Raw genomic sequence first — 26,590 nt, 5'->3', positions numbered from 1 at the left:
CACACACACACACACACACACACACACACACACACACACACACTCTAGTTAACCAGTTAATCGTGTGTGTGTGTGTGTGTGTGTGTGTGTGTGTGTGTGTGTGTGTGTGTGTGTGTGTGTGTCAGGTTTCAGTCGGAACACAAGTAGTGTGTCTCCTCACGGCTATGTGCCCAGCACTACACCCCAGCAAGGCAGCTACAGTACCGTGAGCACGAGTATGAATGGATATGGTAACAGCAGCATGACCACGCTAGGAGGATCCCCCAACTTCCTAAATGGCTCAGCTGCCAATTCTCCCTATGCCAGTGAGTAAAGCCCACCTCTCTTTTATCTCATCCAGCTCCAAAACAGGGTCCATTCAGACATGAAGTATATACTCAATATTAGAATTGCTTTGATCACTCACACTCCAAGGAAAAGAACTGATCAGAATATCATTGTTATTACTGTAGCTGTAGTTATACACAGGGCATTTCTGATGTGTGCAATATAAGCCTTTGTTTCTTTGTTACTGGAGGCCACTTAACCCAGCAAAGAGATTCAGCATGGTGACAGGACATTAACTACCAGGCCTTTTACACTGTGGTGTGAAACAAACAGTCATGCTCTAATGGTGAAATACTCAGACCCATTAGAGACAGCTGTGATAAAGCAATAGATGAAGCTATTACTCTGTGTATGTGTCTACAAGAGCAGAGATAAATGTACACCCTTCCTTTTCTGGAGCGCAGTCAACCATAATGTCCAGCCATTCATATAACACCAATCTTCTACTGTGGCTTCTAAATTAAAGAGTCTTAATTAAATCAATAAACTAATTGCAGGAGAAGCAATTCAATTTAGGAGCTTTGATTTGGACATGTTAACAAGTATTTTAACAGGCTCAGTGACTCACAGACACTTTCAATCAATGTGAGAGGGCAGACTTCACAGGCTCCAATTTTCATTAATTGATTAGCAGGGCCTTCATAAATGGATTATGACATGATCATGAGACTTTACTTGGGAAAGGGTCATAAAATTTTAAGCTTAGTATCATAACAACAATAAAGGCAGAAGATAATTTCAGAGGAAGGCTGAAATACAACTGTGGTTGTAAAAGCACTGAAGGAGAAAATGTTCTTAGTGTATTACAAGGAGGAGAAGCAAATAGTGATGGGCCAGAGGAGGTGCCAGGATCATATGTCATGTCTGTCTGATACATTTGATCTTCAGAGTTAGTGTTTTTTCATCATTAATTGTCCAAGAAGGAAATACATTAAACAAATTAAGCCTTGTAATAACTATATGTATGTATCAGTTATATGAGATGATTTAGTGATGATATGCTTATTATTCTGGCCATGCATCGTGACTCCAGTCTCCATGTCTCACTGTTCTCTGTATGATTTAGGACTATAAGCATGTTTTTACCTGTCCACACATCTGTCTCCCTCACTTTTCTCCTCAGTCGTGCCCTCTAGTCCCACCATGGCATCCTCCACCAGCCTGCCCTCCAACTGCAGCAGCTCCTCAGGCATATTCTCCTTCTCACCGGCCAACATGGTGTCTGCGGTTAAACAGAAGAGCGCCTTTGCCCCAGTGGTGCGTCCCCAAGCCTCACCACCTCCCACCTGCACCAGTGCCAATGGCAACGGTCTCCAAGGTGAAGGCAGTGCCAGGCTCTGCAAAAACACACAGCACAATGTGAAAATATGGATACAAGCTTTGCACATACTGTAGAATCTTTATTCCATATGTTATTTTCATTATACACCATGTGTTTGTCTCAAAATTGTAATAAACATGAAATGAAATTCAAACTGAAAAATAACTATTATTATTATTATTATTATTATTATTATTATTATTATTATTATCCCCCACGACCCTGACAGATAAGCTGTATAAATAATGGATTGATAATAATAATAATAATAATAATAATAATAATAATAATAATATAGCATTGCTATAAAATCAAACGAGACGGCCCTATAGTGTTAATAGTGTATTTTAGTGTTTATAGTGTTAATACACTGTAAAACATTTCAAATTGGTTTAATTTGGAAATGCAAGCTCATCTGCTGCCTTGAAAATGCAAGTTAACTTAATTTGACAATCATCTTTGTTTCAACTCAGAAAAAGTCTCAATTAGTCAAGACAACTAAGTAATTCAAGTCTAACCTTTGAAAACTTGCACAGATTAGTTAAAATTAAAACACTTTTCAGAGCTCATTGAGTTAAAGAGAAAAAGTAAGTGGACATAACTAAACAAAGCTGAAATGTTTTACAGTGTATGTTTTACTTAATATTTCACTACATTAGATATCACACAAATATTTTTGCCTATTAATAATTGCCCTTTGAACTCTGATTCCCAGTTGTATAACCTACTGTGTAACCTTGAAAATACGATATTAGTATTGTCCTGTACTAACTTTCTGATCTGTGGCCCTAATGTTTAATCTCTCTCTCCCAACACATAAAACTAACACTTTACTTTTTCCTCCCCCCATTCCATCCTTCCTGTGACCCTTCTCTCTCTCCATGCCTCCAGTAGATCAGTCTTTTGTGGACTCTAGCAAGTATTCCACAGCCAGCTCCCTGCAGGGACTGGCCTTCTCCTGAAGTATGTGACATCTCTACCTCTCTCTGTATTTCCTTCTCTCAGTCCATTAGCCTGCCTGTCATTTCAGCCTTATTTGGACCTTCATCTTTATCTCTGTCCATGCCTCTCTCCTCTGCTGGGTCACTGAGGACCTACTGTCCATCACTGAGAGCATGCCATGTGTGTTTGATTTCCTGCCTGACTTCCTGTTTCCTGTTTTCTCCCCATCTCTGCAGTTTCAGTGGAACTGTTTGTTAATCCTGTTGTCAGTCATTTTTGTATAATCTTATTTTTATGATCATAGTTTCAAATATCTACTGTATATGAATATAGCTCATATATCTCAGTGGGACATCAGTGATACAGGAGTCATTGTACCTTCAGGCCTATTATCCTAATTTTCTCTCCAAAATAATGATCACTACTTAATATGTGTTTTCAAATTAATTTTGTGTGCAAGTGGATGTGTTGCAGGTTATTTACAAAGTTATTTGTCTGAATGACACAAATAGAGGGGAAGCACAATTGAAATGAGATTTTTGTGTGTTTTATCTGCTCTCAATAGCCACAGGGGGTACTGATCTCAAAAAGCCTCCTGGAAGAATAAAACCAAAACTGAAACCATTAAAAAAAAAAAACCTGTAAAACAAAAGCATATAGATATGAGCATGTATTGTATTATGCTGGGTGGCTCATAACAATGGGCTAGCACGGCTTAGCTGCTCATGTCTTTCAAAGATAAAAATAGTAAAGGATTATTTTCAGCATCCACATCATCTTATTTTTGGTTAACAAACATTTTAACAATTATTATTTTGTATTTTTGTAAAACGAGGTGCAACAGTAGCACCAGTAGTCATAAGAAAAACACACAGAATGATGTAAAGTGTGACTGTAGGCTGACTGTAGATTCATGCAGCCAATCAGTGACAGTCATGTAACGTGATTACATAGTGCTACATGTCTCTTTTAGATTTAATCTCTATAAAGGATAATATATTTCAGCCCGTTTTAGTGACACTTTTATGTGTCATCAGTAGTAATGAATAATAAAGTGGATTATTATTTATTACCTATCATCTTTTTAAGTAACATACATTTGGAGGAGAAACTAAAAGTTGACAAATTCAGTACACATCTCATCAAAGTCCAAATTACACAAAAAGGCAGATGGCAGAACCATATTTCTTTTTTGGTTTGAATATTTCAAACACACTTATCCAGAGACCCTTAGATATTATTATTATTATTATTATTATTATTATTATTATTATTATTATTATTATTATATAAGATCTTTTCACAGCATTAATGTGCAGGTATCCTAAATATAGCCTTTAGCATTCCAAATTAAAGGTACTTCACAATACAGATACTGCAGCTAATTACTGTTGTCCACTGTGAAGATAATTTGTGATATTATTATTATTATTATTATTATTATTATTATTATTATTATTATTATTATAACAACAAAAAAACTAAACAAAACAAAAAAACAATCAGGCTTTATTTGTCACATGCACACTCAAACACAGTGAAATTCCTCCTCTGCATTGAACCCATCTGAAGCATTGCACACACACGTGAGCAATGAGCACACACACACATACTCAGAGCAGTGGGCAGCTATGCGACAGCACCCGGGGAGCAGTTGGGGGTTAGGTGCCTTGCTCAAGGGCACTTTAACCATGATACAGAGGGAGGGGAAAGTGCTGTTCATTCACTCAACTCCCTTCACATTTTTCCTGCCAGTCCCAGGAATTGAACTGGCAACCCTTTGGGCCCAAAGCTGCTTCTCTAACCTTCAGGCCATGGCATTATTATTATTATTATTATTATTATTATTATTATTATTATTATTATTATTATTATTGGTGGTGGTGGTACACTGAAAAAGTGAAACAAAGCTGTTGTTAATTTAATGTATTTGTTTTCATTCCAGTGAATAAAAAAAAAATAGTTTGCTCCCATATTCAAAAGTTGTTTAAATGAATTTAAAATATTCAGATTTAACAAAGATTATTTACATTAAGTAATAAAACCAATGTATTTGGGGATCATAAATCTTTAAAAAAAACAATGTATTTATTTTAATTTAGGAAAATCTGAAATAATTGCTTTGGTTCAACCATCAGAAATTGGTTTACATGAAGTTAAATATTTCAGGTCAAATCAAATGAATTATTTATATTGTATAACACTACAATGTTAGGTGTGATCGATTACCTCAATTTTTTTTAATTTGAGCCAATGTTTAATTTTTTTTCAGTGTAGTAGTGGTAGTAGTAGTACTAACAATGATACTACAGGATAGACCAGTGTAGTAAATCAGCTTGTTGTAAGTTTTTTGTGGCTATCACCATGTTTGCATGTGTTTTACACTCGCAAACCTTTAGCCCCAGGCTAAGTATAGACAGGAAATAATAATCCTTAAGCTTTCACACAGTGTGGTCAGATAGTCTGTGTTGAGAGTTCAGTGTAAAAGTAATTGAGTCTATTAGGCAGACAGCGCTTATCATGGTGCAGTGAGTGCTTCCTCTTGCTGTGTAGAGCACCAATGACCCTGACGAGCTGCGGTTCATCCTGCTCACCTTTCTTCTGAGGGAGTGTGAGGCACTCAAATAATAGCCTGGGAATTAGAGCAGCGTATAGAGGGGCGATCAATAAGGCGCCAATATGGTGTATGAAAAATCTCCAGGGGTGTTGAGGTCTGTAAAGCATAGAGAGGTGAGGAAATACTGCACGATCTCTCATGTAGGGAATACATGACTAAGTTGACATTCTCCCTCTCTGCTTTAAGATTTATTCAACTGTTTGTTTCTTTGTTTGTTTGTATTTTTGCCTGGATTGCTGGAATTATCAGCTTTGTGCGACTCTCAGACCTGTGAGGAACATGCTGTTTGTCTGTGCTCGAGCTATTTATGCAGCCAGTTGAGCTAACAGCACTTACAATATGAATTTATGATATTTCTTTTTTTATTGGTTGCCAGGTTTGTTTGTCATTTTTCAAATGAATGAATGGATGAACAGTAAATGTGATCTAGGGGACAAGGAGTAGACTGTAATCTGTCTTCTACACTTTATTCAAAGCAATTGAAATGGTGTTTCCGTTGAAAAGGCATTCCTTGTAGTGAATTTGACCGAACTCTTTTCAGCAGTTAAGAGCTCAGTAAGAGCTCAGTCTTTTGACCATTGGAATACAATACTCATCTCCTCTAATCCGAGGAAACCGGTCCTTGTAGAAGACAGACATTATTTAATGCATTCCACAGCACTCTCAATCATAGCTTAGGCACAGAGGTTGTCCTGTCATCTTATCACTAATTGTGTAGATGAATTGTTCACATAATGGATCCCTGATGGAGGAGGGGATCTGATTTACAACCATTAAAATGAGTTATTATTTTTCCTGACAATTGACTGTAATTAAACAGAGAGGACATACACAACTGAGGTGGATCCAAAAATCATATAAAGTATCAATGTATGTGAAACTGAGGTTTGGGGGGGGGAACACAGCAAGCAATGCTTTTCACTATAAGTGACTCTTTTGCATGTTCTCTTTCTGTTATCTATTTTTTCCATCATTCCCTTTGGAGCTTCCTTTGGTTATCGATACTTATGTCTTTGCAGTTTGCATGCATCTGACAGTATGTGTCTTTCTGCTTCAGGGATTTTGTTCTGTTATTCTTTGTATCCTATTTCCTTTGTTCAGTAACAAATAATTATTGCACAATATCTAGTTTATAATCAATCAGTGAAATAGTTGGAATCGAGGCCAAAATAACTATGGGGCATAAAGATTTTATTTATTTACTTATTTATTTCATTCAAACAGTGTGTGCGTTCCAGATGCTCCAACTGCTTTTATTTGGAACTGTTTCATGGAATTAAACACAAAAGTAAGTTGAAACATGACCTAAAGGCCTACTTTCTCATATTCTCTCTCTCTCTCTCTCTCTCTCTCTCTCTCTCTCTCTCTCTCTGTCTCCTGAACAGCGATCACAGGGATGATCGTTCCTCCCATGTAGTGGTTGCTGGGCTGCTGATAAGACACGTTTATTTATCGGCTCATGCTCAGAACTCCCTCAGCCTGGACCCTGAAGGTCTGACTGTCTCCATAAGGACAAGGGAAGAAAAAAAAAGACAAACCCCAACTTTGAAAACTCAGGCCTTTTTACAAGGAATTTGAAATGAAGGGAAAAGGACGGGGTGTTGGTTTGATTTTTTTCTAAATTCATTTTTAAACTCCAAGTCGTTTTGAAGTGAACATTATAAACATTTTATACAGACTGTACCATACACATATGACACTATGAAAGCAGTTTCATCTGTAATGTTCCTGTTGTATAGCAGTGAGGGGAAAATTGCAGTTCTGTTTAACAGGTGCATTTATGTTTGATGTTTTTGAGATATTTAAGAAATTTATAATACTGAATAGCTGTGTAAACAGGTGTTTTCTGTACAAGCAAAATGAAAATGAACTCTTTCTCATGGCATTAGTCCATGGCCAACAAATGAAGTTTGCCATCCATGTTGCTTTTTGATTTGTTTGTTAAGTTTTCCTGCCATATTGAGTAATCTTTTGTATTGGTTGTCCAGGTACATGCTGATTTGATTATCTGTCTTTATGGACAGGAGAACACTTTAAAAGCAGTCATGAGCTGATTTTCATTAGCCTTCTGGCCCACTGTGAAGATCCCAGACCCACATCCTGCTCGAGGAACATAATTTTTGAAATGAATCCATATTTATATTTGTACAAAAATAATTTGCTGCTCATGAGTGCCAGAATATGTAGTACACACACACACACACACACACACACACACACACACACACACACACACACACACACACACACACACACACAAAGAGTACACAATGAGTTGCTATGCTTTATTAGCTTTGAAAATATTTTTACATATCCTGAAGGATGGTTGTTTGAGGCAACATAATGAACTCATAAGAAACTGTCAATCTCTTTGACTTTGAGCAGTTGTTGGTTTAGTTCAAATGAAAAAGAACAAAATACCACAAGCCTGTGATTATTTACTTTTTCTCTGTGTGTCATCTTTGCTGTGAAGGATCAAATGAAGGGAAGCAGGAAAGGAATGCATGCCTGTCCGGCTGCTAAAACAACCATGAAGAAAATTAACAGAGGAAGTTGATAGTTAGCCTAGCACTGTAACAGCTTCCTGTTCAAAAAGTGTTAAACGTTCAACTACCGACCATTTAATCAGCTCTCTCTGCTAGTCTACTATTCTGTTTGTATGCTTTTTTTTTGCATAATTGTTACATTTATTTATATATTGAAATGTCTTATGGCAGCTTTTTAATTTAGCATCAACAGAAATCTGTACTCTAATCTGATCTATTCTAATCTATTCTATTCTAATTCTCTCACTGACTGTCATAAGGAAAAGCAACAGGAACAGGAAAACCCACATGAATCTGCAAATTAAAAATAGTTTACGTAAAATGTTCATATACATAATATATTGAAAGTTTGTACATTGCTTTTCTCCCCTCATTTGATCATGTGATCATGTACCATTGTATTGGCCACATTTGTCTTTGTTCTTGAAATGTTCTTCATGGATTGTTTGTAGTTATGTTTCAAGTTTACCATACTCTCATTTTTAAGTTACATTCATGAAAAAAGTCCATTGTCTATTTTTGTATGATTTGTAAGTTAAATAATGTGTTTCATTTTCGGAATTTTTTTTAATGTATGGAAAAAGTAGCATCTTATTCTGATAGCATTTAGTAGTGTAGATTTATATAAATAAATAAATAAATAAATATATATATATATATATATATATATATATATATATATATATATATATATATATATATATATATATATATGATGAATATATAAAACTATACCATTTTTCGTGGTGAGGCTTACAGAAGTTGATACTGTTAAACTAATAATTATGCATGGGCTCTTCTCTCCTGAGAGTGACAGTTCCATTATGTGTGTTGAAACCAGAGGGGGATTTTTTTTTTTGATAAAATATGAAAATACTTTCTTTCTCTTTTGGGTTTACTTTCTCTATGCTTCTCTATTCTTTTTATTTGATGATGATTATTTATGCCTGCTTGTATATCTGTATATTTCTGTCTTAGTCTTTTCACTTTACCAGTACCAGCAGTTTAGATGCCTTAACAATGCAAGCTAATAAGCATACAATCACTTGCACAGTCCCATTGCCACCATTAAACAATGCCATCAACTTTCTTATGGGACAGTTTTATGACATCAAAAAAAGCACAAATTGGGCAGTTTTACATAAATATTGTTAATAAGACCCTGCTATTCAAAGCAGGGAAAGGGTAAATGAAGGGTTTGTGGTTTTTGTATTGGTTTGGATTATGAAGGATAATGTGGAAGCTAATGTTGTGTATGAAGAGGCTGTATGATTCATATTTAATGTGTGTTGTAGCTATGTGTTTTGTGAGGGGAAATGGGGTGCACTTTATTATTAATTTAAAACAAAAACTGCCTTTTTTATTTTTGTGTTTTATTAGTGTGTTAGTTGGGGAAACCCTAAAAAGCCATACAGTTTAAGCCAGAAGTTCACTGAGTGCCGATCTGATGGTGTAACTCTGCAGATGGTAGCACACTGTGTGTGTGTGTGTGTGTGTGTGTGTGTGTGTGTGTGTGTGTGTGTGTGTGTGAGAGAGAGAGTGAGTGAGTGTTCTCCCTCTGGACTGAAAAGTCTGAATGTCAGAGCAAAACATGTTGCCTCTCAGGCTCTTACACTAACTGTGTTTGCTTTGCCGTTAACTCCCTTTCTTCTGCCAGCCAAATTGCCTGTTGGAACAATATTGCCAACAGAGCCGTGAGTGTTTAAGCTGTAAAGTGCATGGCCCTTTATGAGCAGAATAAAGTGCTGCTTTCTGTAGTGTGTTACCATCGAACAGAGAATATGGCTTTTCATGAACTAACGTTGAGTTTGTTTTCCTGCGTGTGTGTGTGTGTGTGTGTGTGTGTGTGTGTGTGTGTGTGTGTGTGTAGACTTTTTGACAGAAGCCACTGATGACAGAGCAGTGTTTGGGCTCATCTATCACATTCTCACTCTTTCAGAGTGGAACAAACTTTTCCTTTCATATGAAGAAGTATACAGTGGTGCTTGAAAGTTTGTGAACCCTTTAGAATTTTATATATTTCTGCATAAATATGACCTAAAACAACATCAGATTTTCACACAAGTCCTAAAAGTAGATAAAGAGAACTCAGTTTAACAAATGAGACAAAAATATTATACTTGATCATTTATTTATTGAGGAAAATTATCCAGTATTACATATCTGTGAGTGTCAAAAGTATGTGAACCTCTAGGATTAGCAGTTAATTTGAAGGTGAAATTAGAGTCAGGTGTTTTCAATCAGTAGGATGACAATCAGGTGTGAGTGGGCACCCTGCTTTATTTAAAGAACAGGGATCTATCAAAGTCTGATCTTCACAACACATGTTTGTGGAAGTGTATCGTGGCACGAAGAAGGGAGATTTCTGAGGACCTCAGAAAAAGTGTTGTTGATGCTCGTCAGGCTGGAAAAGGTTACAAAACCATCTCTAAAGAGTTTGGACTACACCAATCCACAGTCAGACAGATTGTGTATAAATAGAGGAAATTCAAGACCATTGTTACCCTCCCCAGGAGTGGTTGACCAATGAAGATCACTCCAATAGCAAGGCGTGTAATAGTCGGCGAGGTCACAAAGGACCCCAGGGAAACTTCTAAGCAACTGAAGGCCTCTCTCACATTGGCTAATGTTAATGTTCATGAGTCCACCATCAGAAGAACACTGAACAACAATGGTGTGCATGGCAGGGTTACAAGGAGAAAGCCACTGCTCTCCAAAAAGAACATTGCTGCTCATCTGCAGTTTGCTAAAGATCACGTGGACAAGCCAGAAGGCTATTGGAAAAATGTTTTGTGGACAGATGAGACCAAAATAGAACTTTTTGGTTTAAATGAGAAGCATTATGTTTGGAGAAAGGAAAACACTGCATTCCAGCATAAGAACCTTATCCCATCTGTGAAACATGTTGGTGGTAGTATCATGATTTGGGCCTGTTTTGCTGCATCTGGGCCAAGACGGCTTGCTATCATTGATGGAACAATGAATTCTGAATTATACCAGCAAATTCTAAAAGAAAATGTCAGGACATCTGTCCATGAACTGAATCTCAAGAGAAGGTGGGTCATGCAGCAAGACAACGACCCTAAGCACACAAGTCATTCTAACAAAGAATAGTTAAAGAAGAATAAAGTTAAGGTTTTGGAAAGGCTAAGTCAAAGTCCTGACCTTAATCCAATTGAAATGTTGTGGAAGGACCTGAAGCAAGCAGTTCATGTGAGGAAACCCACCAATATCCCAGAGTTGAAGCTGTTCTGTACAAAGGAATGAGCTAAAATTCCTCCAAGCTGGTGTGCAGGACTGATCAACAGTTACTGGAAACGTTTAGTTTCAGTTATTGCTGCACAAGGGGGTCACACCAGATACTGAAAGCAAAGGTTCACATACTTTTGCCACTCACAGATATGTAATATTGGATTATTTTTCTCAATAAATAAATGACCAAATATAATATTTTGTCTCATTTGTTTCACTGGGTTCTCTTTATCTTCTTTTAGGACTTGTGTGAAAATCTGATGATGTTTTAGGTCATATTTATACAGAAAAATAGAAAATTCTAAAGGGTTCACAAACTTTCAAGCAGCACTGTAAGTATGTGGCTGTCCTACAATGACCTCTTTGTACATGTTTCCATCTTAGTGATCAGGATCAGGATGTGCAGCTGATAAAGCAACAAGTCATTCTCTATCAAACCATACTCAAACCAAAAAAGCTGGTTTCCATTTTTTTTATTCTACTCTTCTCTCTCTCTCTCTCTCTCTCTCTCTCTCTCTCTCTCTCTCATCATGTCTTTGAATGGATCCACACTGAGCAGTTCTGTTGACAAAAACTACTGTATAGATTATCATTTTTTTGATGAAGGCTGTAAAAATATCTTTTAAAATTCACAATATTAAATTAAAGTTACTTCTTGTCTGTGATCTTGCAAGTATTTTCTTTTTCTTCATCCAGGTAGTGCTCTACTGATACATGTATAAATGGTTTCTCAAACTATTATTTTCGATACTTTAGACCTAACACTACATGGTTTTGCCCTCTTCCATTTCCTGCCAGACTCTCTCGAGTTCCTGAATGTAATGGTATTATGCACACTTGTTTTCGGAGATTAAATTGTGCAAGTGACCCTCAATCCCCTTCACCATCCCTCAATACTGTTCCCACTGATTTCTCTTCAAGAAAGTAATGAAAAAAGTATTATTATTATTATTATTATTATTAGTAGTAGTAGTAGTAGCAGTATATACAGAACAGTATAATGACTGTGCCTTAATATTAATGATGTGCTCCTAAACTTATTGATTGACCTGCATGTTGCATTTAATTGACATCATTTACATTTACAATCATCAGCAAAAATTACTTTTTTTTTTTAACTTTGCTTGACTGGTGCAACCTTCCTCTTGTAATTAACTTGTAAAAGTCACTGGCAGCTTTTTTTTTTTGCTGAACTTGACCTCTGTGGCTGAGCTTTGGAGTGAGCTGCGAAACAACCCTGAAACAGTATTGAAATGCGAGTTTGAATCATTTACATCAGACAAATCAAAGCACTGCTGGGACTATTGTTGTTTGCATATCTGATTTGTACTGAATAAAGAAATAATGTAACTAAGTGACTAAAGGGAGAAGGATCAAAAGAAATTGAGCAAGAAACCCAGACTTTTACAAGATAACCAGGTTTTAATCATTGATGATTAAATGATGAGATAATTTTATAGCACTGCTGTGTTCTGGGGTTAATATTACAAAGTAAGTTAGTCCTGCTGTTTTAGTCCAATAGTAAACTGAATGAAGAGTAAAGTGAAGCAGTGCATGTGTCCTTCTTCAGCTTAAGCTGAGTTTTATTGTTCAAACAGTTGCTGCGTGGAAGAAGGAGGAAGAGCTTTAAATAGCCATTAGCTAATGGATTACTGAGACGCAGCCACCAGCACCCTCTTCACCTCCAGTCTGCACTCCTGCCGAGAGCCACTCAGCACACAAAGCCTGCTTTAAACATTATAGATCCCTGGTGCAGTATCAAGCATCTTCTGTTTTCTCTATCTCTCCCTTTCCATCACAGATGTTTGTGTGCAGGTGAGTGCCGATGTCACTTATCATAGTTGACATTCACAGACAGACCAATCATCATTAATGACACAGTTGATTACTTGAAAACTACATTGTTAAATGTGTTGTCAGATTTAAGTCAAACGGTGACAAAGTTCCAGCTTTATCCATATTGACCCTGCTGTCCTGCCGACAAGAATATCAATAAAGACTGTTAAAGACTTTACACAGTATTGTCATTTAAATCCATCCTCACTCTCTCCCTCATTCTCTCACTCACTTAGTACTGTCAGAAAACAACCACAATAATCACAGTAATGTAATATTAAAACAATAAGTTTAATTGCTGTAGAATTTTTCCAAGGACACAACACAGCATTAATAGAAATACATGCAATTCAAAGCAGTAAAGCAGCATTACAAAGCACAAATAAAAACAACACTGAACTGACAACTATTAACAGTGTTGCCTGAAGAGCCGGGTTTCAGTTTGAAGAACACTATGTTGTAGATTTTGAGTGTCACTTCTCTATGAGTGGAAATCTAGTCAAGTCAAGTCAAGTTTATTTGTATAGCGCTTTTAACAATAAACATTGTCGCAAAGCAGCTTTACAGAATTTGAACGACTTAAAACATGAGCTAATTTTATCCCTAATCTATCCCCAATGAGCAAGCCTGCGGCAATGGTGGCAAGGAAAAACTCCCTCAGACGACATGAGGAAGAAACCTCGAGGGGAACCAGACTCAAAAGGGAACCCATCCTCATTTGGGCAACAACAGACAGCATGACTATTGCCTCGGTCACAACCAGCCATACGTGCTCCTACGGCCGGTCTACGTGCAAAAAACGCAAGAAACGCATGGAGGGCGCGAGTGAAACGCACGGAGGGCGCGCGTGTGATGTGCTGATTTTCGAGCCGTAGACTGGCCGCAGACTGGCCGCAGAGGTTCTTTGTCATGTCAAACAAACTCTACGGGCGCTTACATTTTTTTCAGGTTGCAAGACAAACTTATGGCCAACGTGCGTCTTTCTCCATGAACAAAAAAACCGCAGCGATTTGGGAACCGCCAAAAATCGCACGGCCAAAAAAATCATACGTCCGGTTGTGACCTAGGCTTAAAACATTAACAGTTTTAACATGAAGACAGTTTCATTGATGTTGTAACTCTTCATTGATGGAAACTTGAGTGCAAAACTGTTCATGTTCATTTCATGCTCATGAAATCTACTCTGTGACATTGTAGAATAGGACTGAAAGCAGCATATTAATGATGAACTGAAATGTGCCAAAACCAGATCCCTACATGGCATAACAGGAGCAGGAGAGAACGGGGACAAAACATTGTCTGTTTAATTGGTTTTGTAATTGATTATAATTATCTAAATTATATGCCGGTGTGCATGCTTACTGGTTTTGTACATGTACAGAATGCTTACATTTACTTAAATTCAAAGTTATAGTGGAGTTCCATACTTAAGAGAATATGGTAATGCATCAGCCTGATTTTTAATGAGTTTTGCAATTGTACGATGTCTGTACAGTCGACACGGTGGTGCAGGTCGTTAGCACTGTTACCTCACAACAAGAAGATTCTGGGTTCAAGCCCAGCGGCCGACGGGAGCCTTTCTGTGTGGAGTTTGCATGTTCTCCCTGTGTCTGTGTGGGTTTCCTCTGGGTGCTCTGGTTTCCCCCACAGTTCAAAGATGTGGTTAGGTTGGCTAACCACATGTTAGGTGGCTACTCTAAATTGTCCATAGGTGTGATGTAGAAACTAGAAACTCTAGAAACTCTGATGGATGTCAGAGCCGGACCTGCCATCAGGCAAAACACTGTGTACCAGCACAGGGAATCAGATTGTAAGTGCAAGGCAACATATCTCATCAACACTTGACCACCAGACAGTGAAATTTGTATCTTTATTTACATAAGATAGATTATGACCCTGTCTTATTGGTGGGGAGGGTCTTCCCAAGGGACACATGCCTGTCACTGCACAACACAAAAACACAGAGTGCTTATTTTTATTTTTTTTAATAATGTGGGATTATTTACTGACGCATTTTACAGAAAATATTGATGAAAAAATATTGTTTTTGTTTTAATAGCGAGCAAAGTATTTTTGCATTGTATTCTTTTTTACCTGAACGATTTCTTACTCTGTCCACTTGTGTAAACATAATTATTGTATAGTTCAATAGCAATTATGAGCATCTTTTCTCAGTTTTAGATCATCTAAAACTACCACAGATCAATATCCATTAATTCTTAGCTCCGATAATATTCAATCATAACTATATAGTAATGATGTAAATTGAAAGTGCTGGTTCACTGCTGTCCACCAGACACCCATCAGAGTCACACGGTGTTGTTTCTGGAGCATGGTATCAAAGAAAGGAATAAATATGTATTCATAACTGCGATGCGTATCTCATTAATGGTATCACTGTCAATGCAGAAGACAATGCAGAAGTTTATTGATGCAAAATACACTACACAATTTGATGATTCATATGTTATTATTCTATTCAGGTTGATTTTGTGCCCTTGCAAATATTTTGCTCGTACACTCTTCAGGAGCTCTGCTTTTAGGCAGTGCCTAAATATCTATATTCATTCTCAAATGATGTGACTAATGGATTCATCATGTGAACACTAAGACAAATGCCAGTCTTATCCCTAACTCTAACTTTCATCATTCACAATTTGTCAAATCCCTCTGATCCCTCTATTGGTTTAAACTCCCATGACATTCTTCAGGTTTACTTGTGTTCCCCTTAAATCTGACCATAGCAAATATCATGTTTTCTCAGCACTGAGGAATATATATTCAGCAGTTGCCACTATGGAGGTGTTCTTCACTGCAGAAATAACTCTCCCTGGGCACCATACTTTCACTTAATACTTGGAGATGAAGAGAACAACATGCCATGCAGGAGCTAGCCTTGGTGGTAGCAGCAAAATAATTTTGAAAAGCGGAGCGTCTGAGGCTCCCTGGATGAACGTCAATGGAGGATAGGGAGAGCTGAAAAGCTCCTTTGAGGGAGGAAACAGGAGTCCCACCAGGGAGCTCAGGTAGATGGGAGAAAAGGGACAACAAGGGACGAGCAAGACAAAGATGGCAAACTTAAGAGGGGTGGAAATGAGAAAGAATAACAAGGCAAGAGTGGAGGGAAGCTGCCAAAAGAGGAAGAGAGAGTGAAAGAGAGGGTCCTGTGAGATCTGTGAGATCAGAGGGAGACGTTGGAGACAATGGGGGAAGGCGTCAGTAGAGAAAAGAAAGCGACCAGACTCGGAGATGGAGGGGGTACAGGTGGTGGTTGGTGGGGAGGGTCTTCCCAAGGGACACATGCCTGTCAGTGCACAACACAAAAACACAGAGACCAAGCTGTAGAAATGAGGAAGATGGGGAGTGATGGGAAGAGGGGAGAGGGACAGTATTTCAGCCCTTGCCTTTCTTTCCATCACAGATACTGAAACATACACACCACACATACACGTGGTGCAGGCGTTGCTTGTCTTCCTGTGTACATGGCACTCTTCAGGTACATCTCTATAAAGAGCACAGAGGAGCTGGTGGCATAAACATGACGGGACAAAAAAAAAGGCAAGACTTTTCACTGGCATGTCCTGCTTGTGACTCTAGTGTTAAAATCTTCTGATTGGATGCTACCCACAAGACAATGGGAGTAGAAGGAATTACTTAAGGCCATGTTACACTGGGGGAAAATTTCCCCAAATATTTGGAAATTTCATATTTGTGGTCAATTTCTATCTATAAAATTTATGCTTTCACAATATTTAAAAAATCCAGTTATGTATATAATTTCATATTTTTATTCAAACTTATATTTCATGCTTTTTTCCCCAAAATACTGTCTATTAAATACTCATAGCACCACATTATTTGCATTTTCCATTATTTCCATTTTTTAGGTTGAGGCACTTTTAAATCTATATCAATGTAAATCTGTTTCATTTCAAAAACATAATGCTGAACTGGTAAAATTAACTGTTTCCTGTGCACAGACTTGCCAGCCTTCAAAGAAGATACAGTTACATAATTTCACAAACCAGCTCATAGGCCTTAAAGCTTTACAGTGACATTTTTATCCATAAAGTATGAAAAATATTCACCTGGCATAATTCTATGAAACAAATGCTTTGTTAAGCTGTTAAGTTAACATTTGACCACTGGGTGTTCCATCACAAAAAAAAAAAAGAGGTCAAGGCACTTTTCAATCAATGTAAATCTGTTTCTTCAGACCTTCAGGCTATGGTTGGGGGCAGCCATGACCTGAAGGTTAGAGAAGCAGCCTTGGGCCCAAAGGGTTGCGGGTTTGATTCCCAGGACCGGCAGGGAAAATGTGAGAGGAGTTGAGTGAATGAACAGCACTTTCTCCTCCCTCTGTATCATGATTGAACTGCCCTTGAGTAAGGCACCTAACCCCCATCTGCTCCCCGGGTGCTGTAGCATAGCTGCCCATTGCTCTGAGTATGTGTGTATGCTCATTGCTCACTTGTGTGTGCATGTGTGTGTCCACTGCTTTCAGATGGGTTCAATACAGAGGAGGAATTTCACTGTATCTTGAGTGTACATGTGACAAAGGCTTCTTCTTCTTCATTTGCATATTGCAATATATGGTTAACATATTGTAATATATTGTAATGTTAACAAATCTTGTATGGTTGTATTTAGTCAGATATTCTTGATATGAGGGAAAAGAATAGAAAAATGTTAAAAGCCGATTTGAATGACAGAGAAAAAAGTAACACTGTGGCAGCGGGGGCGTGGTCAAGCGCCGGTCTGTGACAGGAGGGCGGAGTCAGGGAAGGTAAGTGGCAGAATCACTACACCTGAGGGCAATTAACCTGTGTTTGTGTGTCTTCCCAGTCACCGCGCCCTACTTAACGAGGGAGAGCAAGAGCAGAGGGATCTCTTCCCCAACGAGACGCCGATTGTGTGTGTGTCTGTGGATTTGAAATAGTGGTTCACTGAAAAGTGTGGCAATAAAGACACTGTACCAACCTGAACTCTGTCCTGCTGCCTTCTGTGCTCCGCCCTTATATGAGAACCGCTATAGTGGTGCTGAAACCTGGGGTAACTGGAGCGCAGAAGCCGAACAGCCCCATGGAGTCCTCCCCGTTCGCCGACCTGGTCCACGCCCTCACCACGGCCCAGCAAAGCCAGCACCAGGCGCTAGTCACCCTCCGTAAGGAGCAGGAGCAGCGGTTCGAGGCCCTGGTGTTGGCCCAGCAAGAGGATCGTCAGGCGTTCCGGCACCTCCTCGCGTCAGCGGGGTCTACCAACGCTCCCACCTCGAACCCGTCCCCCCTCACCCTAACAAAGATGGGCCCGCAGGACGACCCCGAGGCATTCCTCATGCTCTTTGAGCAAGTCGCAGAGACCTCGGGGTGGCCAATGGATCAGCGCGCAGCGCGCCTCCTCCCCCTGCTAATGGGAGAGGCGCAGCTAGCCGCGCTACAGCTCCCCGCCGACCGCCGGCTGGCCTACGCAGACCTTCGCCGGGCTGTCCTCCAGCGTGTGGGGCGCACCCCCGAGCAGCAGCGTCAGCGCTTCCGCGTTTTGCGCTTGGAGGAAATCGGCCGGCCGTTCGCGTTTGGCCAGCAACTCCGGGACGCCTGCTGGCGGTGGTTGAGGGCCGACAACCGCGACGCCGAGGGGATCATCGACCAGGTGGTACTGGAACAGTTCATCGCACGCTTGCCAGCAGGAACCGCGGAATGGGTCCAGTGCCACCGCCCGGCATCGCTGGATCAGGCCATTGAGCTGGTGGAGGACCATTTGGCGGCTGTCCCGGTGGCAGGACAGCAGACAGCCTCTTCTCTTCTCTTCTCTCCTCTTCTCTCTCTCTCTCTCCCTCTCCTCCTGTGTCCCGTCCTCGCCCCATTCCCCCACTGCGGAGGCGGGGGCCGGCGCCACCCCAGCCGGCCCGCCGCACCCGTGGTGCCCTCCCGTTTCTCCCTTCTGCGTCTGTCTCTCCCCCCCCCCCTCAGGTGAGTGAGCCCCAGAACACCGGTACGGAGAGGAAGCCCGGGCCGGTTTGCTGGCGCTGCGGGGAGCCGGGCCACCTCCAACAGCAGTGCACGGTAATGGAGGTGGGCACGGTGGTTCGGATCCCCGATGCACCAGGAGCCACCCTCGATCGGGCCGGAGCGTATCGCATACCGTTGAGTATTCAAGGGGATACATATGAGGCGTTGGTGGATTCTGGTTGTAATAAAACCTCAATTCACCAAAGCCTGGTGCAAGACGAGGCATTGGGGGGAGCACAGGGGGTGAAGGTGTTGTGTGTGCATGGGGATGTTCACAGCTACCCTTTGGTGTCGGTCCACATTTTTTTCCGAGGGGAAAAATGTATAGTAAAGGCAGCGGTTAATCCTCGCCTCACCCACTCGATAATTTTGGGGACTGATTGGCCGGGATTCGGGGAGTTGATGAGTCATTTAGTGAGGAGTGGGTCCTGCCATAGGTCAGCAGGGGGAGGTCCCATTGTCGCCTTGGTGGGAGCAGCTGTCACAGAGCCGTCTACGTCATCTCCGCGTCAGAGTGAGGAGCCACAGGCTCCTCCTCCCTCTCTCGGGGAATCCCTGGCGGATTTCCCGTTAGAGCAGTCGTGAGACGAGACTCTGCGGCATGCGTTTGACCAAGTGAGAGTAATCGATGGTCAAACGCTCCTGCCACCCCGTCCTTCCCCTATTTTTCTATTGTGAAAGATAGATTATACCGAGTGACGCAGGACACTCAGACGAAAGAAAAATCACACAGCTTTTGATTCCAAAAAGCCGCCGGGAATTGGTATTCCAAGCGGCTCACTTTAATCCCATGGCTGGACACTTAGAGCAGGATAAGACACTAGCCTGAATAATGGCCCGATTCTATTGGCCGGGGATTCGCGGTGATGTCCGTAGGTGGTGTACGGCATGCTGCGAATGCCAGTTAGTAAATCCAGCAGCCATTCCAAAAGCGCCGTTGTGCCCTCTACCATTAATCGAGACCCCGTTCGAAAGAATTGGGATGGATCTCGTCGGGCCATTAGATAGGTCAGCACGAGGGTACCGCTTTATATTAGTTATGGTGGACTATGCAATGCGATACCTGGAAGCAGTGCCTCTCCGCAATATCTCAGCAAGCAGTATTGCGGAGGCTCTCTTCCGCGTCATCTCCCGAGTTGGAATCCCGAAAGAGATTCTGACTGATCAAGGCACCTCGTTCATGTCACGAACACTGAACGAACTGTATGGGTTGTTGGGTATTAAGCCGATCCGCACCAGCGTGTATCACCCACAAACGGACGGTTTAGTTGAACGGTTCAATCGCACCCTCAAGAATATAATTAGAAAATTCGTAAGTGAGGACGCACGTAACTGGGATAAATGGCTCGAACCCTTGTTGTTTTCAGTGCAAGAGGTCCCCCAAGCCTCCACGGGGTTCTCCCTGTTTGAATTATTACATGGGTGTAAGCCGCATGGCATTTTAGATGTGCTGCGAGAAAATTGGGAGGAGGGACCTTCACCAAGTAAAAATGAAATTCAGTATGTTATTGACTTGTGTGCAAAACTCCACAAACTCACACACCTAACCCAGGAGAATTTGCGGCAGGCCCAAGAACGGCAAACCCGCCTGTACGACAAGGGTATGCGCCTTAGAGAGTTCGCACCAGGAGATAAAGTACTAGTACTGTTGCCCACGTCGAGCTCCAAATTAGTCGCCAAGTGGCAAGGACCCTTTGAGGTCACACGGCGAGTCGGGGACGTCGACTATGAGGTGAGGCGAATGGACAGGGGTGGGGCGCGACAGATTTACCACCTCAATCTGCTCAAACTCTGGAACGAGGAGGTCCCCGTGGCGTTGGTGTCGGTGGTTCCGGAGAAGGCGGAGCTGGGGCCAGAGGTTCAAAAGGGAACATTAGCATCACGTACCTCTCCGGTCCCCTGTGGAGACCACCTCTCCCCGACCCAGCTCGTGGAGGTTGCCCAGTTGCAGACCGGGTTTTCGGACATGTTCTCGCCCCTGCCCGGCCGCACCAACCTCATAGAGCACCACATTGAGACGCCCCCGGGGGTGGTAGTGCGTAGCTGCCCGTACAGGCTACCCGAACACAAGAAAAAAGTGGTTCGGGAAGAATTCGAGGCCATGCTCAAAATGGGCATCGTCGAGGAGTCCCACAGCGACTGGAGCAGCCCGGTGGTCTTGGTACCCAAGGTCGACGGGTCGGTCCGGTTCTGTGTGGACTATAGAAAAGTCAATGCGGTGTCTAAATTCAACGCATACCCAATGCCTCGTATTGATGAGCTGCTCGATCGACTAGGCACGGCTCGTTTTTATTCGACACTGGATTTAACAAAAGGATATTGGCAGATCCCCTTGACTCCACTATCCCGAGAAAAAACGGCCTTTTCCACACCGTTGGGCTTACACCAATTTGTCACACTTCCTTTTGGGCTGTTTGGGGTGCCCGCTACGTTTCAGCGGCTGATGGACAGGGTCCTCCGCCCCCATGCCACCTATGCAGCCGCCTACCTCGACGACATTATCGTCTATAGTAATGACTGGCCGAGGCACCTCGAACATCTGAGGGCCGTCCTTAGGTCGCTGAGGCGAGCGGTTCTCACAGCCAACCCGAAGAAGTGTGCGATTGGGTGGGTGGAAGTACGGTATCTGGGCTTCCACTTGGGCAACGGGCAGGTGCGTCCCCAAATTAACAAGACAGCAGCAATTGTGGCCTGCCTGAGGCCCAAGACCAAAAAGGGGGTGAGACAGTTCCTGGGGCTGGCTGGCTATTATCGTAGGTTTATACCTAATTATTTGGATGTCACCAGCCCGCTGACTGATCTCACTAAAAAGGGGGCACCAGATCCGGTCCAGTGGACGGAGCCATGCCAGTGGGCTTTTTCTGAGGTAAAGGCCGCACTGTGTGGGGGGCAACTTTTACACTCCCCTGACTTTTCTCTCCCCTTTATGTTACAGACGGATGCATCAGACAGAGGGCTGGGGGCTGTTTTGTCCCAGGAGGTGGAGGGGGAGGACCGCCCAGTCTTGTATGTAGGAAGCTGTTGGTGCATAAGGGGCGCTACAGCACCATTGAGAAAGAGTGCTTAGCAATCAAGTGGGTGGTCCTCGCCCTCCAGTACTACCTGCTGGGACGTCCTTTCACCCTCTGTTCGGACCACGCGCCCCTCCAGTGGCTCCACCGCATGAAGGATGCCAACGCGCGGATCACCCGTTGGTATCTGGCACTCCAACCCTTTAATTTCAAGGTGATCCACAGGCCGGGGGCGCAGATAGTCGTGGCAGACTTCCTCTCCCGTCGGGGGGGGGGTCGGCTGCAGGCCGGACAGCCGCCCGGCCTGAGTCGGGCGGTGGGGGTAAGTGGCAGCGGGGGCGTGGTCAAGCGCCGGTCTGTGACAGGAGGGCAGAGTCAGGGAAGGTAAGTGGCAGAATCACTACACCTGAGGGCAATTAACCTGTGTTTGTGTGTCTTCCCAGTGACCGCGCCCTACTTAAGGAGGGAGAGCGAGAGCAGAGGGAGCTCTTCCCCAACGAGACGCCGATTGTGTGTGTGTGTGTGTGTGTGTGTGTGTGTGTGTGTGTGTGTGTGTCTGTGGATTTGAAATAGTGGTTCACTGAAAAGTGTGGCAATAAAGACACTGTACCAACCTGAACTCTGTCCTGCCGCCTTCTGTGCTCCGCCCTTATATGAGAACTGCTACAAACACATTAGCACAGTTTGACTGAATGAAGTCACATGAAGGCCAGTTGTTCTGTGTTATGTGAGAACACAGTAGCAAACCTGAAGCTACTTGCTTTGTGTGTTTTATGACTTCAGATTAGCCTGTCCAAGAGTCATATTTTCACTTTATGTATCCTTGCATGGTTTTGTCCAGTCTACATTTGTAAAAGTGTGCCTATATGCACTGTAGACACTTTTTCGCTTCTTATCCATGCAGAGAGATTTATAGGAGTAGAGAACGATACAAGGAAAAGGGCAAAGACATAAATTGAGATTTACTTCAGAGCTTTGTGTGTGACCCTTTTGGGGCTGATAATAGATGTATTGCATAAGCACTTTTCTTCTATTGTGTTTTAGGCAGACTATTTGTTTCAAATACATGATTTGTTTATTTGCGGTTTCAGATATACTATGGTATATGTTAAAGCTGTCTGCTGCTATTCTGATCCTTAGGTGTGGATCACACTGACCAGCAGTAAAACCAGCAACAGAGCCACATTTTCTATTGTTTGCTATGGTTCAGCAGTGGCACTGTTAGCAAAGCACTGGTTCAAGTTGAACTTCATTCAACTTTGAGTGTAACATAATGCTCATCACTGTCTGTTTAGTGTATCCTAGGAACATTTCAGGTATTTTGACCAATCAAAGTGGTAAGATTCTTATAGAGGCAGGATGTCTGAAATGACAACAAGACCATTTACAATAATGGACAGTATGGAGAGATTGATTATAGCCTTCTGAAATCACCTGGAGTTGTTTGACATGTCTTCCAATGAATTGATAGTCATTCAATTGAAAAAATGAGACAGAATGAGTACATACAATACCAGTCAAAAATTTGGACACACCTTCTAATTCAATGGTTTTTCTGTATTTTTATTCATTAAAAAGACACTTCATGTCTTAAAGTAATGATGGATGTTGTTTCTTTTTACTTAGTTGAGCGGTTCTTGACATAATATGGATTACTAGTTGTGGAATAGGGCTATTTACTGTATTATTATTATTTACTACTATTAAGTTGCACTCAAATAACAGTTTATGTTGACTCGAGTTTGTGATGCCTGAGGTACTGAGATGTGGATGTGGTGCAAAACTGGTAAATGCATTTGAGATCAAAGAGTAAATCTCTTTGATCTCAAATGCATTAAGAAGGCAAGAAATTGCACTAATTAACTTTTGATGAGGTACACCTGTTAATTGAAAAGCATTCCAGATGACTACCTCATGAAGAATCTAAAATCCATCCATTCCATCCATCCATCCCTAACCACTTATCCTGTGCAGGGTCGCGGGCAAGCTGGAGTCTATCCCAGCTGACTATAGAATCTAAAATATGAATTATATTTTGTTTTTTAACACTTTTTGTTTACCACATAATTCCATATATATTCCATGTTATTTCATATTTTGATGTCTTCAGTATTGTTCTACAATGTAGAAAATAGTCAAAATATAGAAAAACCTATGAATGAGTAGGTGTGTCCAAACTTTTGATTGGCACTGTATATAATCCAAATAGGTGGTTCAGTGTTTGCAGTTTTGCACCACATCCACATCTCAGTACCTCAGGCATCACAAACTCGAGTCAACATAAACTGTTATTTGAGTGCAACTTAATAGTAGTAAATGCTCAGATGCATGCATTTAGGAGTTAACAAGAAACAGGCAAACACATAGCTAAACTTTATTTCCAGTGAATCTGCAGAAAATCATCAGTTATGGTCATGTGGTTTACATGGTCAGCCCAGTGCATTGCTTTTATCTGTATCTGATAATGTTGCCCACTCTGGACCTTACTGCATTTCTGATGAATTGAAAAAGAAAAATCTCTGACTCATGCAGAACACAAATGCCAATGTGAGCCTTTTAAATGGCATGTGTTACACTGCACAGGCTGTGGGGTGCACATGTAAATTTGCCTGATCAGTACACCCACAGTAGGTTCTGCCATGTGCCCCCAGACACTGAAGCATCTCTTGTTGGGTTTGATACATATTCTAATTGCTGTGGGTAATTTGCTGTTAGTTGTACTTAATGAGAGGTCTAAGGGACTTAATGGATGATGGAAACTGCATTTAGCTGCTTAGCTCTCACCCATGCCACCAGTGAGGGGCACACTGTTAGATAAATTCATATTATATATTTATGGGTCTTTTTGACGAGATGTTTTTAATCTGCATATATTACCATTCTTTTGATTGCTGTGGCTAAAAAACAAGCATTTTCTTTTCTCATAGCTGTTGCTGCTGCCAGTTGGCAGTGATTCAGTTCGGCAGATGAGAGACGAGAGATGGCTGCGTAATGAATGCAGACCCATTAGCACAGGTATCAGTGTGTTTTTAGCAGTTTATTTATTCTTTTATTTTTTTCACTGTAGTAATTATTTACCTGAATGTGTTTTTATGATTAAAACACCATGGCTTTGATAAATGGACAGAGAGCACAGTAAATACACAAAGCTAAGTGGTTAGGTCATGGGGGTGTAGTTACAATATATTACATCCAACGTGTTGTAACAAAAGCTAAAGACAAAATAACTAAAATTATGACAGCTATCAAGCTGTCATAGTTTAGTGATTTTGTCTTTAGCTTTTGTGATGTGCTATGAATGAAATATTTATCTGCAGCTTTTGATGAATTCAAACCATTAGCCTACAAAGAAGCACACACACACACACACACACACACATGGAGAGAGAGAAACTGGGGTCATAGCATGATCACCTGTGAGTAATGGCCCACATTTACCACATCATTTGGCCCACATACCACTGTGAACTCACGGTGATGAACTCATCCAATTCTGTCAAACCACAGTCACAAGCCACATACAGTAGTCACAAGAACAGAGCTTACAGCTGGACTGTGTTTAGACCAAAATTGTCATTTGGTTGGGCTGCCATCACTCACGCAAAGCGCGTGAGACACACGCATTTGATTGTCTTCACACGCTCACACGCCATACCTCCGATTTCTCACGCTAGAAAAAAAATCTAGTTAATCTATCTGATCTAGGCTACCCATTGCGTTGCGCCAACCACTTGTGATTGATCAATTACACCTTACGCACGGCTAAACAGTCAGAGAGGTGTTCCCTTCTGTACACACTCCCCTATGGTAGATGGCGCATCTAATGATGCTGCAATCGCCAGAAGTTGGATAATTGCCTACTGTCAATTTAGAGGAAGAGGAGAGAGAAGAAGGTATCCGAGTTGAAGACGGGTGTCTCAGACAGGTTTGTACATATGCACGCCAATGTGTGGTGTTACTGGCGTAATTATGAACTTATATAAAGTTTCTTAATCGTTTTAGCCTATAAGTGTTGTGAGAATATTTAATGCCATATCGAGAGCTGTGTACTAGGCATGCTAAATCATTATAGGCCTACTGCCGTGCCACAGCCTCTATCTTCCCCAACAAGCAGCACGGGAGAGCACCTCCTTAGCACACGGTTATTAAGGCGCATTTTTAGTTTGTTTACTGTATGTTATCATACTTTATGACTTTATTTGAAGCCATACTGGAAATGTTGTAAAATAAAGCAAGTAAGAGATAATATTACAAATGCAAGAAGAGCCATTGGCCACCATACCTATTGTTTATTTACAGGGTATTTATTTTTAATTATTTATGATGTATGTAATCGCTCAGTTAAAGTAAATAAAGCATGGTCACCTGTAATATCAAAGAACTTGAACTTGTGAATAATTAAAAAAAAGACAGAGAACAATATACTGAGGAGACAGGGTTTCAAAGAGGGCAAGATAGGTAGAGAATATTTATCAGATAACAGGCCCTGACGAATGCTCTATTACTAATAAGAAACATAGATAAGAAATAAATTAATAAGAAATATATTAATATAGCTTATTTAATTATGACCAAGATTTTTAAGCCCAACTTTGTGTGCACATTCCCACCTATGGCCAAGGTTCAGCTTTTTGTGTTTCAATACTGTTCAAACTTAATCATTTTAATGTTCCTTGTAGCACATGCACATTTTGCTTACTGTTTAAGCATTTTATTTGTTCTTTTGCTGT

General features: G+C 41.2%; 1 protein-coding gene across 3 annotated transcripts in view; it reads left to right on the top strand.

Moving 5' to 3' along the window:
• The window catches only part of ebf1a (EBF transcription factor 1a), a 224,528-nt gene extending 217,058 nt beyond the window's left edge, over nt 1-7,470 (top strand). The window contains exons 14-17 of one of the 3 annotated variants that reach the window (XM_060927569.1): nt 126-305; nt 1,451-1,645; nt 2,543-2,611; nt 6,593-7,470. In XM_060927569.1, the coding sequence (XP_060783552.1) occupies nt 126-305; nt 1,451-1,645; nt 2,543-2,610 (443 nt within the window). In that variant the 3' untranslated portion in view covers nt 2,611; nt 6,593-7,470. Of the gene's footprint in view, nt 1-125; nt 306-1,450; nt 1,646-2,539; nt 2,612-6,592 lie in introns of all 3 variants that reach the window. The other 2 variants (XM_060927568.1, XM_060927571.1) reach the window with 2 other exon arrangements.
• Nucleotides 7,471-26,590: the final 19,120 nt, after the last annotated feature.

Source organism: Neoarius graeffei, chromosome 8 (assembly GCF_027579695.1).
Source record: "Neoarius graeffei isolate fNeoGra1 chromosome 8, fNeoGra1.pri, whole genome shotgun sequence".
Classification (NCBI taxonomy): domain Eukaryota; kingdom Metazoa; phylum Chordata; class Actinopteri; order Siluriformes; family Ariidae; genus Neoarius; species Neoarius graeffei.
The sequence above is the reverse complement of the archived record's forward strand: the minus strand, read 5'-3'. Positions and strand labels throughout refer to the sequence as shown.